Consider the following 13,927-nt stretch of genomic DNA (forward strand, 5'->3'; position numbering starts at 1 on the left):
TCACCAGCTCCAGAATGATTAGAGGTAGCAGTAGCTCCCTCTCATCCCCCCTCCCCTTTTATTGCCACTTTACCCCCAACCAGACCCCAGATCAAGCAAAATGATATCAGCACAATGGCCCTAATGTGAGCAGGCTCCTGGAATCTGAATCGGAGCCCTGAATGTGCTAAACCTCCTCATCGAATGACGGTTCACGTTCCGTGCCAATGATTCCAAAGTTTTATAACTGACCCCTGCTGTTAATCCAATCCTCACAGAAAAATAAACACCTGCAGTACCAGCGGCCACCCGACAGGGGGCAACGCCGAGCCATCGGTGCTGACCTCTGCCTGCAGTACCACTGGCCGCCTGACAGGGGGCAGTGCTGAGCCATCAGTTCTCACCTCTGCCTGCGGTACCACTGGCTGCCTGACAGGGGGCAATGCTGAGCCATCAGTGCTGATCGCTACCTGCAGTACCACGAACCGACTGGCGGGGGCAATGCTGAGCCATCGGCATGAACCACTGCCTCTCACTGCCTGATCATAGGCAGTCCCTCGAAATCGAGGAAGATTTGCTTCCACTCCTGAAGTGAGGTCTTTGGTAGCTGAACCGTCCCATACGAGAACCACAGTCCCTGTCGCAGGTGGGACAGACATTCGTCGGGGGAAGGTGGGACTGATTTGCCGCGCGCTCCTTCCGCTGCCTGCGCCTGACCTCCTCACGCTCTCGGCGTTGAGATTCGAAGAGCTCAACGCCCTCCCGGATGCACTTTCTCCACTTAGGGCATCTGCTGCCAGGGACTCCCAGGTGTCGGTGGGGATGTTGCACTTTATCAGGGAGGCTTTTGAGGGTGGTCCTGGTAACGTTTCCTCTGCCCACCTTTGGCTCGTTTGCCGTGAAGGAGTTCCGAGTAGAGCGCTTGTTTTGGGAGTCCCGTGTCGGGGTATTCGGACAATGTGGCCCGCCCAGCGGAGCTGGTCGAGTGTGGCCAGCGCTTCGATGCTGGGGATGTTGGCCTGGTCGAGGACGCTAATGTTGGTGCGTCTGTCCTCCCAGGGGATTTGCAGGATCTTGTGGCGACGTCGTTGGTGATACATCTCCGGCGACTTGAAGTGTCTTCTGCACATTGTCCATGCCTCAGATCCATACAGGAGGGCGGGTATTACTACAGCCCTGCAGACCATGAGCTTAGTGGTAGGTTTGAGGGCTTGGTCCTCGAACGCTCTTTTCCTCAGGCGACTGAAGGCTGCTCTGGCGCACTGGAGACAATGTTGAATCTCCGCATCAATGTCTGCCTTTGTTGATAAAAGGCCCCCGAGGTATGGGAAATGGTCCACATTGTCCAGGGCTGCGCTTGGATCTTGATGACTGGGGGGCAATGCTGTGCGGCGAGGACAGGCTGGTGGAGGACCTTTGTCTTACAGATGTTAAGCGTAAGGCCCAGGCTTTCATACACCTCGGTAAATACAGCGACTATATCCTGGAGTTCAGCCTCAGAATGTGCCTCCAATGCAAGTATAATCCCTCCTTAAATAAGGAGGCTAAAACTCTGCGCAGTACTCCAGGTGTGGTCTCACCACCAACAGTTGTAGCAAGACTTCCCTACTTTTATACTCCATCCCCCTTCTAATAAAGGCCAACATACCATTTGCATTCCTAATTACTTGCTGAGACCTCTGCCTGCAGTACCACCGACCGACTCACGGGGGCAATGCTGGGCCATCGGCATTGACCTCTGCCTGCAGTACCACTGACCACGCAATAGGAGGCAATGCTGAGCCATCGGTGCTGATCACGGCCTGCAGTGCCATACACCGCCCGACAGGGGGCAATGCTGAGCTATCGGTGCTGATCACTGCCTGCAGTACCGCTCACTTCCCGATAGGGGGCAATGCTAAGCACTGCCTGCAGTACCAGTGGCCGCCTGACAGAGGGCGATGCTGAGCCATCGGCGCTGACCGCTGCCTGCAGCACCACCGACAGGCGCCCAGCAGTACTGCAGCTTGTCAGACCACGCCCTGGTCACCTGAAGCACCAAACTGTCCAGGGATTCTTACCCCCGGGTACCTGTAGCACGCCCAGCGGGGCAGAGTCACCCACAGCCCCATCCTGAAATAGAATCCGGGAGCCCCCCCTTCCCCGCGATACCCCCTCCCGCCCACTCACCAGCGTGAAATGGTCGTAGACTTGCACCAGATCGTCCATCTTGTACTGCTCCAGGATCACCACATTGAGCAGCGTGGGGCTCCGCTGCCGAGCACACTCCTCACAGTGCACGATGTAGGACTTGCGGGCGCTGGTCTCACTCGTAACAAAAAGCAGATTGAACACCTCGAGCTGTGGGAGGGGGGGAGGGGGGGAGAGAGAGAGAGAGAGGGAGGGAGGGAGTCACAGGTTAGTGCCGTCCGGATGATGAAGATTAAAGCCCACATCAGGCCAGATGTATAATTTCAACACCCCTGGTACTGAACAATCCCCCCCCTCCCCCACCCAGTGCCCGTGCTTCAGGCCCGAGCCTACACAGCGGTGACTATTCGGCCTCAGGGGGCAGCACAAACAATCTGCAGTCTCCTGATCCCTCCCCCTCCCAACACCCCTGGAAGGGGGGGGGGAGCCAGTGAGGCCAACCCGTAGATCCCAGACCCTCTGCTCCTGGCTTATTTCAGACCCCACCCACCCCAGGACCTCCCTTGCTCTGTATGGGTTAGGGCCACATTTGGGGAGGGGGAGGGGCGGCCAATGGTGTTGCATTTCAAGCTTCCCGACAGGCCGCGATTGAGATCGAGTGCGCCCCGCTCCTCGGGGGCCGTGGGGGGGTTGAAGTGGGTCCACACCGGGGAGGAGGGGGAGGGAGGAGGGGGTGTTGGGGAGGAGGGGGGTCTCGTTACCTCGCACTCGTTGCAGTAGTAGGCCGGCTCCTCCTTCACCCGGCTCTGGAAGATGATCTTCTTCCCGCTGTTCATCAGTGCGTCCCGCAGGAGCTGACAGTGCTTGAGCGACGTCAACAGGCAGTACCTGAAAGGGGGTGAGAGGTCAGAGGTTAAAGGCGGCGGCCAAGCTCCCGAGCGTATTCCGAGCACGTGGAATGGCCCAGCGCGCGGGGGAATGAGCAGTTCCACTTGAGTTTGAGCGGCGCGGGTTCGGGGGTGGGGGATGTTGGCCCAGAGCACCAGAGAAAGGAAGCTGCATTTATATAGCACCTTTCACTACCTCAGGATGTCCCAAAGCGCTTTACAGCCAATGAAGTACTTTTGGAGTGTACTCACTGTTGTAATGTGGGAAACGCGGCAGCCAATTTGCGCACAGCAAGCTCCCACACACAGCAATGTGATAATGACCCAGATAATCTGTTTTTAGTGATGTTGATTGAGGGATAAATATTGGCCCCCAGGTCCCTGGGGAGAACTCCCCTGTCCTTCTTCGAAATAGTGGCCATGGGATCTTTTACGTCCACCTGAGAGAGCAGAAGTCTCATCCGCAAGATGGCACCTCTGACGGAGAGCGAGAGACGGGGAGCCAGGGCGCGCGCGAGGGCGCGAGAGAGAGAGAGAGACAGAGAACGGGAGAGAGAGAGAGAGAGAGAACGGGAGAGAGAGAGAGACAGAGAACGGGAGAGAGAGAGAGAGAGAGAGAGAACGGGAGAGAGAGAGAGAGAGAGAACGGGAGAGAGAGAGAGAGACAGAGAACGGGAGAGAGAGAGACAGAGAACGGGAGAGAGAGAGAGACAGAGAACGGGAGAGAGAGAGAGAGACAGAGAACGGGAGAGAGAGAGAGAGACAGAGAACGGGAGAGAGAGAGAGACAGAGAACGGGAGAGAGAGAGAGAGTGAGAGAGAGGACAGAGAGCGGGAGAGAGAGAGGACAGAGAGCGGAAGAGAGGGAGACAGAGAGCGGGAGAGAGAGAGACAGAGAGCGGGAGAGAGAGAGACAGAGAGCGGGAGAGCGGAAGACAGAGAGCGGGAGACAGAGAGCGGGAGAGAGGGAGACAGAGAGCGGGAGAGTGGGAGACAGAGAGCGGGAGAGTGGGAGACAGAGAGCGGGAGAGAGGGAGACAGAGAGTGGGAGAGAGAGAGACAGAGAGCGGGAGAGAGAGAGACAGAGAGCGGGAGAGAGAGAGACAGAGAGCGGGAGAGAGAGAGACAGAGAGCGGGAGAGAGAGAGACAGAGAGCGGGAGGGAGAGAGGGAGACAGAGAACGGGAGAGAGAGAGACAGAGAACGGGAGAGAGAGAGAGAGAGACAGAGAACGGGAGAGAGAGAGAGAGAGACAGAGAACGGGAGAGAGAGAGAGAGTGAGAGAGAGGACAGAGAGCGGGAGAGAGAGAGGACAGAGAGCGGAAGAGAGGGAGACAGAGAGCGGGAGAGAGAGAGACAGAGAGCGGGAGAGAGAGAGACAGAGAGCGGGAGAGCGGGAGACAGAGAGCGGGAGACAGAGAGCGGGAGAGAGGGAGACAGAGAGCGGGAGAGTGGGAGACAGAGAGCGGGAGAGTGGGAGACAGAGAGCGGGAGAGAGGGAGACAGAGAGCGGGAGAGAGAGAGACAGAGAGCGGGAGAGAGAGAGACAGAGAGCGGGAGAGAGAGAGACAGAGAGCGGGAGGGAGAGAGGGAGACAGAGAGCGGGAGAGAGAGAGAGAGACAGAGAGCGGGAGAGAGAGAGAGAGACAGAGAGCGGGAGAGAGGGCAACAGAGAATGGGAGAGAGAGAGAGAGCGGGAGAGAGAGAGAGACAGAGAACGGGAGAGAGAGAGAGACAGAGAGCGGGAGAGAAGGAGACAGAGAGTGGGAGAGAGAGACAGAGAATGGGAGAGAGAGACAGAGAGCGGGAGAGAGAGAGAGAGACAGAGAACGGGAGAGAGAGAGAGAGAGACAGAGAATGGGAGAGAGAGACAGAGAGCGGGAGAGAGAGACATGGGCCCAAGTTTCCACACGATTTGCGCCTGATTTTTAGGAGCACCTGGTGGAGAACGGACTATCTTAGAAATCGCAATTCTCCACATTTTTTTTTCTGCAGTTCTAGTCAGGTAGAACAGTTTCACTTTGGAACAGAATATTTTCTTCAAAAGGGGGCGTGTCCGGCCACTGACGCCTGATTTCAAAGTTTCCACAGTGAAAACGTACTCCAAACTAACTTAGAATGGAGCAAGTGAAGATTTTTGTAGAACTGAAAAAACCTGTTCTACACATTAAAAAATCAGGCGCAGGTTACAAATTAGGCGTCCAGAACGAGGGGGTTGGGGGGGGGGGGAAGTCATTAAATTCTATAATAAATCCTTATTTATACTTCTACAAATATTATACAAATAAATCCAACCTGAATAAACATTTATAAGCAAAGAAAAGATTAAATAAACCATCTTCCTACCTGTGTGAAAGTGCTTCACCCTGGGAGAAAGCTGCAGGAAGCCTCACAAGTTGAGCAGCCATTCCTGACGGCGGGTGGGGGTGGGGGGGGGGGGGAGGGGTGGGGAGCCGTTCCGTTCGTTCCTGACGGTGGGCGGGGGTGGGGAGGGAAACGGCTGCCTCAACTTTCTGAGGCTTCCTGCACCTTCTCACTGCTGCAAGAAGCCTCAGTGCTGATGGCAATGTGCTTTTATTAAAAAATGTTCAAAAATTAAACAGCTACAAAGAACTACAAAAATGGCCGAGTGCCAATGTTTCCTTCACACTGCGCGTGCGCGATCGCTCCAACGCGCACGCGCAGGGTTTCCGGCAGGAAAAAAACTAATTTAAATGGTACCCGCCCCCTCCCACTTACAAAATCGCCATGAGTGTAGGCTCCGCCCCCTGGGCGCCGCGCCAAACAGACAAGGAGCTGCAGGGCGCTCCAGAATCGGGAGTTTTTTTTCCGGCACCATTTTTGGTGCGAAAAACGGGCACCCAGCTCGGAGGGACACCCGTTTTGTAGCGTGTGGAAACTTGGGGCCAGAGAATGGGAGAGAGAGAGACAGAGAATGGGAGAGAGAGACAGAGAGCGGGAGAGAGAGAGAGACAGAGAATGGGAGAGAGAGAGAGACAGAGAACGGGAGAGAGAGAGAGAGAGCGGGAGAGAGAGACAGAGAGCCGGAGAGAGAGAGAGACAGAGAATGGGAGAGAGAGAGAGAGACAGAGAACGGGAGAGAGAGAGAGAGAGCGGGAGAGAGAGACAGAGAATGGGAGAGACAGAGAACGGGAGAGAGAGAGAGAGAGCGGGAGAGAGAGACAGAGAATGGGAGAGAGAGACAGAGAACGGGAGAGAGAGACAGAGAGCGGGAGAGAGAGACAGAGAGCGGGAGAGAGAGACAGAAAGCGGGAGAGAGAGACAGAGAACGGGAGAGAGAGAGAGACAGAGAGCGGGAGAGAGAGACAGAGAGCGGGAGAGAGAGACAGAGAGAGACAGAGAATGGGAGAGAGAGACAGAGAGCGGGAGAGAGAGAGAGACAGAGAGACAGAGAACGGGAGAGAGAGAGAGAGACAGAGAGCGGGAGAGAAAGACAGAGAGCGGGAGAGAGAGACAGAGAATGGGAGAGAGATAGAGAGCGGGGGAGAGAGACAGAGAGCGGGAGAGAGAGAGAGAGACAGAGAACAGGAGAGAGAGAGAGACAGAGAGCGGGAGAGAGAGAGAGACAGAGAACAGGAGAGAGAGAGAGACAGAGAGCAGGAGAGAGAGAGAGACAGAGAGCGGGAGAGAGAGAGAGACAGAGAGCGGCAGAGAGAGAGACAGAGAATGGGAGAGAGAGACAGAGACCGGGAGAGAGAGACAGAGAGCGGGAGAGAGAGACAGAGAATGGGAGAGAGAGACAGAGAGCGGGAGAGAGAGAGAGACAGAGAGCAGGAGAGAGAGAGAGACAGAGAACGGGAGAGAGAGAGAGACAGAGAGCGGGAGAGAGAGAGAGACAGAGAGCGGGAGAGAGAGACAGACAGAGAGCGGGAGAGAGAGAGAGACAGAGAGCGGGAGAGAGAGACAGAGAGCGGGAGAGAGAGACAGAGAATGGGAGAGAGAGACAGAGAGCGGGAGAGAGAGAGAGACAGAGAGCAGGAGAGAGACAGAGACAGAGAGCAGGAGAGAGACAGAGACAGAGAGCAGGAGAGAGAGAGAGACAGAGAGCGGGAGAGAGAGAGAGACAGAGAGCGGAAGAGAGAGAGAGACAGAGAGCGGCAGAGAGAGAGAGAGAGAGAGAGACAGAGAGAGAGAGAGAGAGACAGAGAATGGGAGAGAGAGACAGAGACCGGGAGAGAGAGACAGAGAGCGGGAGAGAGAGACAGAGAATGGGAGAGAGAGACAGAGAGCGGGAGAGAGAGAGAGACAGAGAGCAGGAGAGAGAGAGAGACAGAGAACGGGAGAGAGAGAGAGACAGAGAACGGGAGAGAGAGAGAGACAGAGAACGGGAGAGAGAGAGAGACAGAGAATGGGAGAGAGAGAGAGAGACAGAGAACGGGAGAGAGCGGGAGAGAGAGACAGAGAATGGGAGAGAGAGACAGAGAACGGGAGAGAGAGACAGAGAGCGGGAGAGAGAGACAGAGAATGGGAGAGAGAGACAGAGAGCGGGAGAGAGAGAGAGACAGAAAGCGGGAGAGAGAGACAGAGAGCGGGAGAGAGAGACAGAGAGAGACAGAGAATGGGAGAGAGAGACAGAGAGCGGGAGAGAGAGAGAGACAGAGATCAGAGAACGGGAGAGAGAGAGAGACAGAGAGCGGGAGAGAGAGAGAGAAAGAGAGCGGCAGAGAGAGAGAGAGAGAGACAGAGAATGGGAGAGAGAGACAGAGACCGGGAGAGAGAGACAGAGAGCGGGAGAGAGAGACAGAGAATGGGAGAGAGAGACAGAGAGCGGGAGAGAGAGAGAGACAGAGAGCAGGAGAGAGAGAGAGACAGAGAACGGGAGAGAGAGAGAGACAGAGAGCGGGAGAAAGAGAGAGACAGAGAGCGGGAGAGAGAGAGAGAGACAGAGAACAGGAGAGAGAGAGAGACAGAGAGCGGGAGAGAGAGAGAGACAGAGAACAGGAGAGAGAGAGAGACAGAGAGCAGGAGAGAGAGAGAGACAGAGAGCGGGAGAGAGAGAGAGACAGAGAGCGGCAGAGAGAGAGACAGAGAATGGGAGAGAGAGACAGAGACCGGGAGAGAGAGACAGAGAGCGGGAGAGAGAGACAGAGAATGGGAGAGAGAGACAGAGAGCGGGAGAGAGAGAGAGACAGAGAGCAGGAGAGAGAGAGAGACAGAGAACGGGAGAGAGAGAGAGACAGAGAGCGGGAGAGAGAGAGAGACAGAGAGCGGGAGAGAGAGACAGACAGAGAGCGGGAGAGAGAGAGAGACAGAGAGCGGGAGAGAGAGACAGAGAGCGGGAGAGACAGAGAATGGGAGAGAGAGACAGAGAGCGGGAGAGAGAGAGAGACAGAGAGCAGGAGAGAGACAGAGACAGAGAGCAGGAGAGAGACAGAGACAGAGAGCAGGAGAGAGAGAGAGACAGAGAGCGGGAGAGAGAGAGAGACAGAGAGCGGAAGAGAGAGAGAGACAGAGAGCGGCAGAGAGAGAGAGAGAGAGAGAGACAGAGAATGGGAGAGAGATAGAGAGCGGGGGAGAGAGACAGAGAGCGGGAGAGAGAGAGAGACAGAGAACGGGAGAGAGAGAGAGACAGAGAGCGGGAGAGAGAGAGAGACAGAGAACAGGAGAGAGAGAGAGACAGAGAGCAGGAGAGAGAGAGAGACAGAGAGCGGGAGAGAGAGAGAGACAGAGAGCGGCAGAGAGAGAGAGAGAGAGACAGAGAATGGGAGAGAGAGACAGAGACCGGGAGAGAGAGACAGAGAGCGGGAGAGAGAGACAGAGAATGGGAGAGAGAGACAGAGAGCGGGAGAGAGAGAGAGACAGAGAGCAGGAGAGAGAGAGAGACAGAGAACGGGAGAGAGAGAGAGACAGAGAACGGGAGAGAGAGAGTGACAGAGAACGGGAGAGAGAGAGAGACAGAGAATGGGAGAGAGAGAGAGAGACAGAGAACGGGAGAGAGCGGGAGAGAGAGACAGAGAATGGGAGAGAGAGACAGAGAACGGGAGAGAGAGACAGAGAGCGGGAGAGAGAGACAGAGAATGGGAGAGAGAGACAGAGAGCGGGAGAGAGAGAGAGACAGAAAGCGGGAGAGAGAGACAGAGAGCGGGAGAGAGAGACAGAGAGAGACAGAGAATGGGAGAGAGAGACAGAGAGCGGGAGAGAGAGAGAGACAGAGATCAGAGAACGGGAGAGAGAGAGAGACAGAGAGCGGGAGAGAGAGAGAGAAAGAGAGCGGCAGAGAGAGAGAGAGAGAGACAGAGAATGGGAGAGAGAGACAGAGACCGGGAGAGAGAGACAGAGAGCGGGAGAGAGAGACAGAGAATGGGAGAGAGAGACAGAGAGCGGGAGAGAGAGAGAGACAGAGAGCAGGAGAGAGAGAGAGACAGAGAACGGGAGAGAGAGAGAGACAGAGAGCGGGAGAAAGAGAGAGACAGAGAGCGGGAGAGAGAGACAGACAGAGAGCGGGAGAGAGAGAGAGACAGAGAGCGGGAGAGAGAGACAGAGAGCGGGAGAGAGAGACAGAGAATGGGAGAGAGAGACAGAGAGCGGGAGAGAGAGAGAGAGACAGAGAGCAGGAGAGAGACAGAGAGCAGGAGAGAGACAGAGACAGAGAGCGGGAGAGAGAGAGAGACAGAGAGCGGGAGAGAGAGAGAGACAGAGAGCGGCAGAGAGAGAGAGAGAGAGAGAGAGAGACAGAGAATGGGAGAGAGAGACAGAGACCGGGAGAGAGAGAGAGAGAGACAGAGAATGGGAGAGAGAGACAGAGACCGGGAGAGAGAGACAGAGAGCGGGAGAGAGAGACAGAGAGCGGGAGAGAGAGACAGAGAGAGAACGGGAGAGAGAGACAGAGAATGGGAGAGAGAGACAGAGAAGAGACAGAGAGAGACAGAGAGCGGTAGAGAGAGACAGAGAGAGAACGGGAGAGAGAGACAGAGAATGGGAGAGAGAGACAGAGAAGAGACAGAGAGAGACAGAGAGCGGTAGAGAGAGACAGAGAGAGAACGGGAGAGAGAGACAGAGAATGGGAGAGAGAGACAGAGAGCGGGAGAGAGAGAGAGAGACAGAGAAGAGACAGAGAGAGACAGAGAGCGGGAGAGTGAGAGACAGAGAATGGGAGAGAGAGACAGAGAGCGGGAGAGTGAGAGACAGAGAGCGGGAAAGAGAGAGAGTGACAGAGAGCGAGCCAGCGAGGGAGGGAGGGAGACAGAATGACAGACAGACAGAGAGACAGACGAGGATTGAGTGCGAGATGTTGCGGGGGAGGGGCGATCGGCTCCTTACTTGATCATTCGGTACAGGTCGGGGTCAGTCACTTTAACGGTGCGTGCGGCGTTCCATGTCACGTGATTCATGGGCACGATGGACTTCACCTTCTTCACCTTGTTCCACTCGTAACGTTCCAGAGCGAGCTGGTACTGATAGGCTGCAGAGAGAGGGAGAGAGAGAGAGAGAGAGGGTCAGTCAGGGCCGGTCCTCACCGCCGGCGGCCATGTTTCTGGGACGCCTGGGAGGTCTTCCCCCGGGAGTCCCGTCAAGCAGCGGCAACAGGGGGCCGTGATCCGGCCTGAATTCTCTGCCCCGACAGGGTACTGAAGCTAACTGGAATTCTCTGCCCCAGAGAGCTGTGGAGGCTGGGTCATTGAATATATTTAAGGCGCAGATAGACAGATTTTTGAGCTATAAGGGAGTGAAGGGTTATGGGGAGCGGGCGGGGAAGTGGAGCTGAGTCCATGATCAGATCAGCCATGATCGTATTAAATGGCGGAGCAGGCTCGAGGGGCCGAATGGCCGACTCCTGCTCCTATTTCTTATGTTCTTATGTAGGCCTGACAGGAGGCCTCTGAGTCAGGCTCAATCTCTTGGGCCAGAGTGGGTGTGAAGGGCAGGTTGACCAGAAGGGAAGAGGAACGATCATTCACCACTCCACACACACCTGAGTGGTGACTCTTCCACTGTCCCATCAAACACTCCCAGGGCAGGTACAGCACGGGGTTAGATACAGAGTAAAGCTCCCTCTACACTGCCCCATCAAACACTCCCAGGGCAGGTACAGCACGGGGTTAGATACAGAGTAAAGCTCCCTCTACACTGTCCCATCAAACACTCCCAGGGCAGGTACAGCACGGGGTTAGATACAGAGTAAAGCTCCCTCTACACTGTCCCTTCAAACACTCCCAGGGCAGGTACAGCACGGGGTTAGATACAGAGTAAAGCTCCCTCTACACTGCCCCATCAAACACTCCCAGGGCAGGTACAGGGGGTTAGATACAGAGTAAAGCTCCCTCTGCCCGAGGTGCCGGGTGTTATTGAAGCAGGGTGTGACCAGCTCCGCCTGTCCCACCTTACCCCCCCCGTGCCCCGCACTCACCGGTCAGTGGGCCCACGTTCCAGGCGATGTTGTTGCACCAGCCCGTGGCCTGCACCCAGTGCACCGTGCCTGCGTTGATCCACACCAGGTCCCCGGGCCGCTGGATGAAGCGGTACACCGGGATTTTAGCCGCGTACAGATCATCCAAAACCGGCCACCACGAGCCCGTCAGATAGTCGACACCGTGCCTGCGGGGAGAGGGAGAAACTGCATTTATATAGCGCCTTTCACAACCACCGCACGTCCCTACACTCTTTACAGCCAACGAAGTACTTTTTGGAGTGCGGTCACTGTCGTAATGTGGGAAACGCGGCAGCCAATTTGCGCACAGCAAGCTCCCACAAAAGCAACATGATAATGACCCAAATCATCTGTTTTAGTGATGTTGATTGAGGGATAAATATTGGCCCTAGGACACCGGGGAGAACTCCCCTGCTCTTCTTCAAAATAGTGGCCGTGGGATCTTTTACATCCACCTGAGAGAGCAGATGGGGCCTCGGTTTAACGTCTCATTCGAAAGACGGCACTCCCTCAGTACGAACCCTCCGACAGTGCGGTGCTCCCTCAGCACTGCCCCTCCGACAGTGCGGCGTTCCCTCAGCACTGCACTGGGAGTGTCGACCTGGATTTTTGTGCTCACGTCGCTGGATTGGGACTTGAACCCACAACATTCTGACTCCAAGGCGAGTGTACACACACTCACTCTCTCTCTCTCCCTCTCACACACACACACACACACACCCTCACTCACACACACACTAGTGAGCGAGAGATTTCGGAAGTCTCGTGTTTGAAGCTCTGATCTTTGCCCTCCATCACCAAGGCAGGAACCTGTCTGTCCTCCCTCTCTTCCCTAACCGCCCGACATGGGGAGGGGCTGTCGAAGCGAGGCCACGGGCGCAACTCGCCCGTCGCGACCTCCACCAAACATCCGCACGGCAGAGAGGTGAAAAGGTCGACAAACAAACTGGCTCTCTGTGGTCGGGTGCCTCCCCATGCCCGCACCCTTCCCCCCCTCCCCAATCGAGGCGCAGGGTGTACAGGGTCCCACGGCCACCTGCAACTCTACACTAGCCGAACGAACCGGGCGCCGGCTATTCGACTGCAGGGGGCATCGCTGCCGACGGTCACACCTGCCACCGGGGGCGCTGCTGAGCGATGAGGGAGCAGGAACCCAGGCTGATGGTTGGCAGTAGGGAACAAAGGGTGGAAAGAGGCCCTACTGACGTGGGGGTACAGTTTGGGGGCCGTGAACCAGCCCCGTGACCTTCCCACTGTGAACCACCCACCTGAGAGCTCAAAAAGATTATTTCAGTCCGAAGCAGTACGTCTGGCGCACTTTCCTTTCCCGTCGTGTCGCCCAGTCACGCCTCCCGTCACACTGCCCCCCCCCCGTCACACTGCCCCCCCATCACACTGCCCCCCACCATCACACTGCCCCCACCCCCCCCGTCACACTGCCCCCCACCATCACACTGCCCCCCCCGTCACACTGCCCCCCGTCACACTGCCCCCCCCCCGACACACTGACCCCCGTCACACTGCCCCCCCCGACACACTGCCCCCGCCCGTCACACTGCCCCCCCGTCACACTGCCCCCGCCCGTCACACTGCCCCCCCCCCGACACACTGACCCCCGTCACACTGCCCCCGCCCGTCACACTGCCCCCCCCGACACACTGACCCCCGTCACACTGCCCCCCCCGTCACACTGCCCCCCCCCCGACACACTGACCCCCGTCACACTGCCCCCCCCGACACACTGCCCCCCCCCCGACACACTGACCCCCGTCACACTGCCCCCCCCGACACACTGCCCCCGCCCGTCACACTGCCCCCCCCGTCACACTGCCCCCCCCGTCACACTGCCCCCCCCCGACACACTGACCCCCGTCACACTGCCCCCCCCGACACACTGCCCCCCCCCCGACACACTGACCCCCGTCACACTGCCCCCCCCGTCACACTGCCCCCCCCCGACACACTGACCCCCGTCACACTGCCCCCCCCGACACACTGCCCCCGCCCGTCACACTGCCCCCCCCGACACACTGACCCCCGTCACACTGCCCCCCACCATCACACTGCCCCCCCCCCGACACACTGACCCCCGTCACACTGCCCCCCCCCGTCACACTGCCCCCACCGTCACACTGCCCCCCCCCCGTCACACTGCCTCCCCCGTCACACTGCCTCCCCCGTCACACTGCCCCCCCCCCGTCACACTGCCCCCCCGTCACACTGCCTCCCCGTCACACTGCCCCCCCCGTCACACTGCCCCCCCGTCACACTGCCCCCCCGTCACACTGCCCCCCCCCGTCACACTGCCCCCCCGTCACACTGCCTCCCCGTCACACTGCCCCCCCCGTCACACTGCCCCCCCGTCACACTGCCCCCCCCGTCACACTGCCCCCCCCCGACACACTGACCCCCGTCACACTGCCCCCCCCGACACACTGCCCCCCCCCCGACACACTGACCCCCGTCACACTGCCCCCCCCGTCACACTGCCCCCCCCCGACACACTGACCCCCGTCACACTGCCCCCCCCGACACACTGCCCCC

At 57.7% G+C, this 13,927-nt stretch overlaps 1 protein-coding gene across 2 annotated transcripts in view; it reads right to left on the reverse strand.

Annotated features, from left to right (window-relative positions):
• kdm6ba (lysine (K)-specific demethylase 6B, a) overlaps window positions 1-13,927 on the reverse strand; it is a 53,846-nt gene that overhangs the window by 1,879 nt on the left and 38,040 nt on the right. For both annotated transcript variants that reach the window (XM_070863100.1, XM_070863099.1), the window contains 4 exons: window positions 11,363-11,550; window positions 10,276-10,417; window positions 2,871-2,997; window positions 2,149-2,319 (listed from right to left, as the gene is read on the reverse strand). In XM_070863100.1, coding sequence (XP_070719201.1) covers window positions 2,149-2,319; window positions 2,871-2,997; window positions 10,276-10,417; window positions 11,363-11,550 — 628 coding nt within the window. The remainder of the gene's footprint in view (window positions 1-2,148; window positions 2,320-2,870; window positions 2,998-10,275; window positions 10,418-11,362; window positions 11,551-13,927) is intronic.

The sequence above is a fragment of the Pristiophorus japonicus genome, chromosome 20 (assembly GCF_044704955.1).
Source record: "Pristiophorus japonicus isolate sPriJap1 chromosome 20, sPriJap1.hap1, whole genome shotgun sequence".
Classification (NCBI taxonomy): Eukaryota; Metazoa; Chordata; class Chondrichthyes; family Pristiophoridae; genus Pristiophorus; species Pristiophorus japonicus.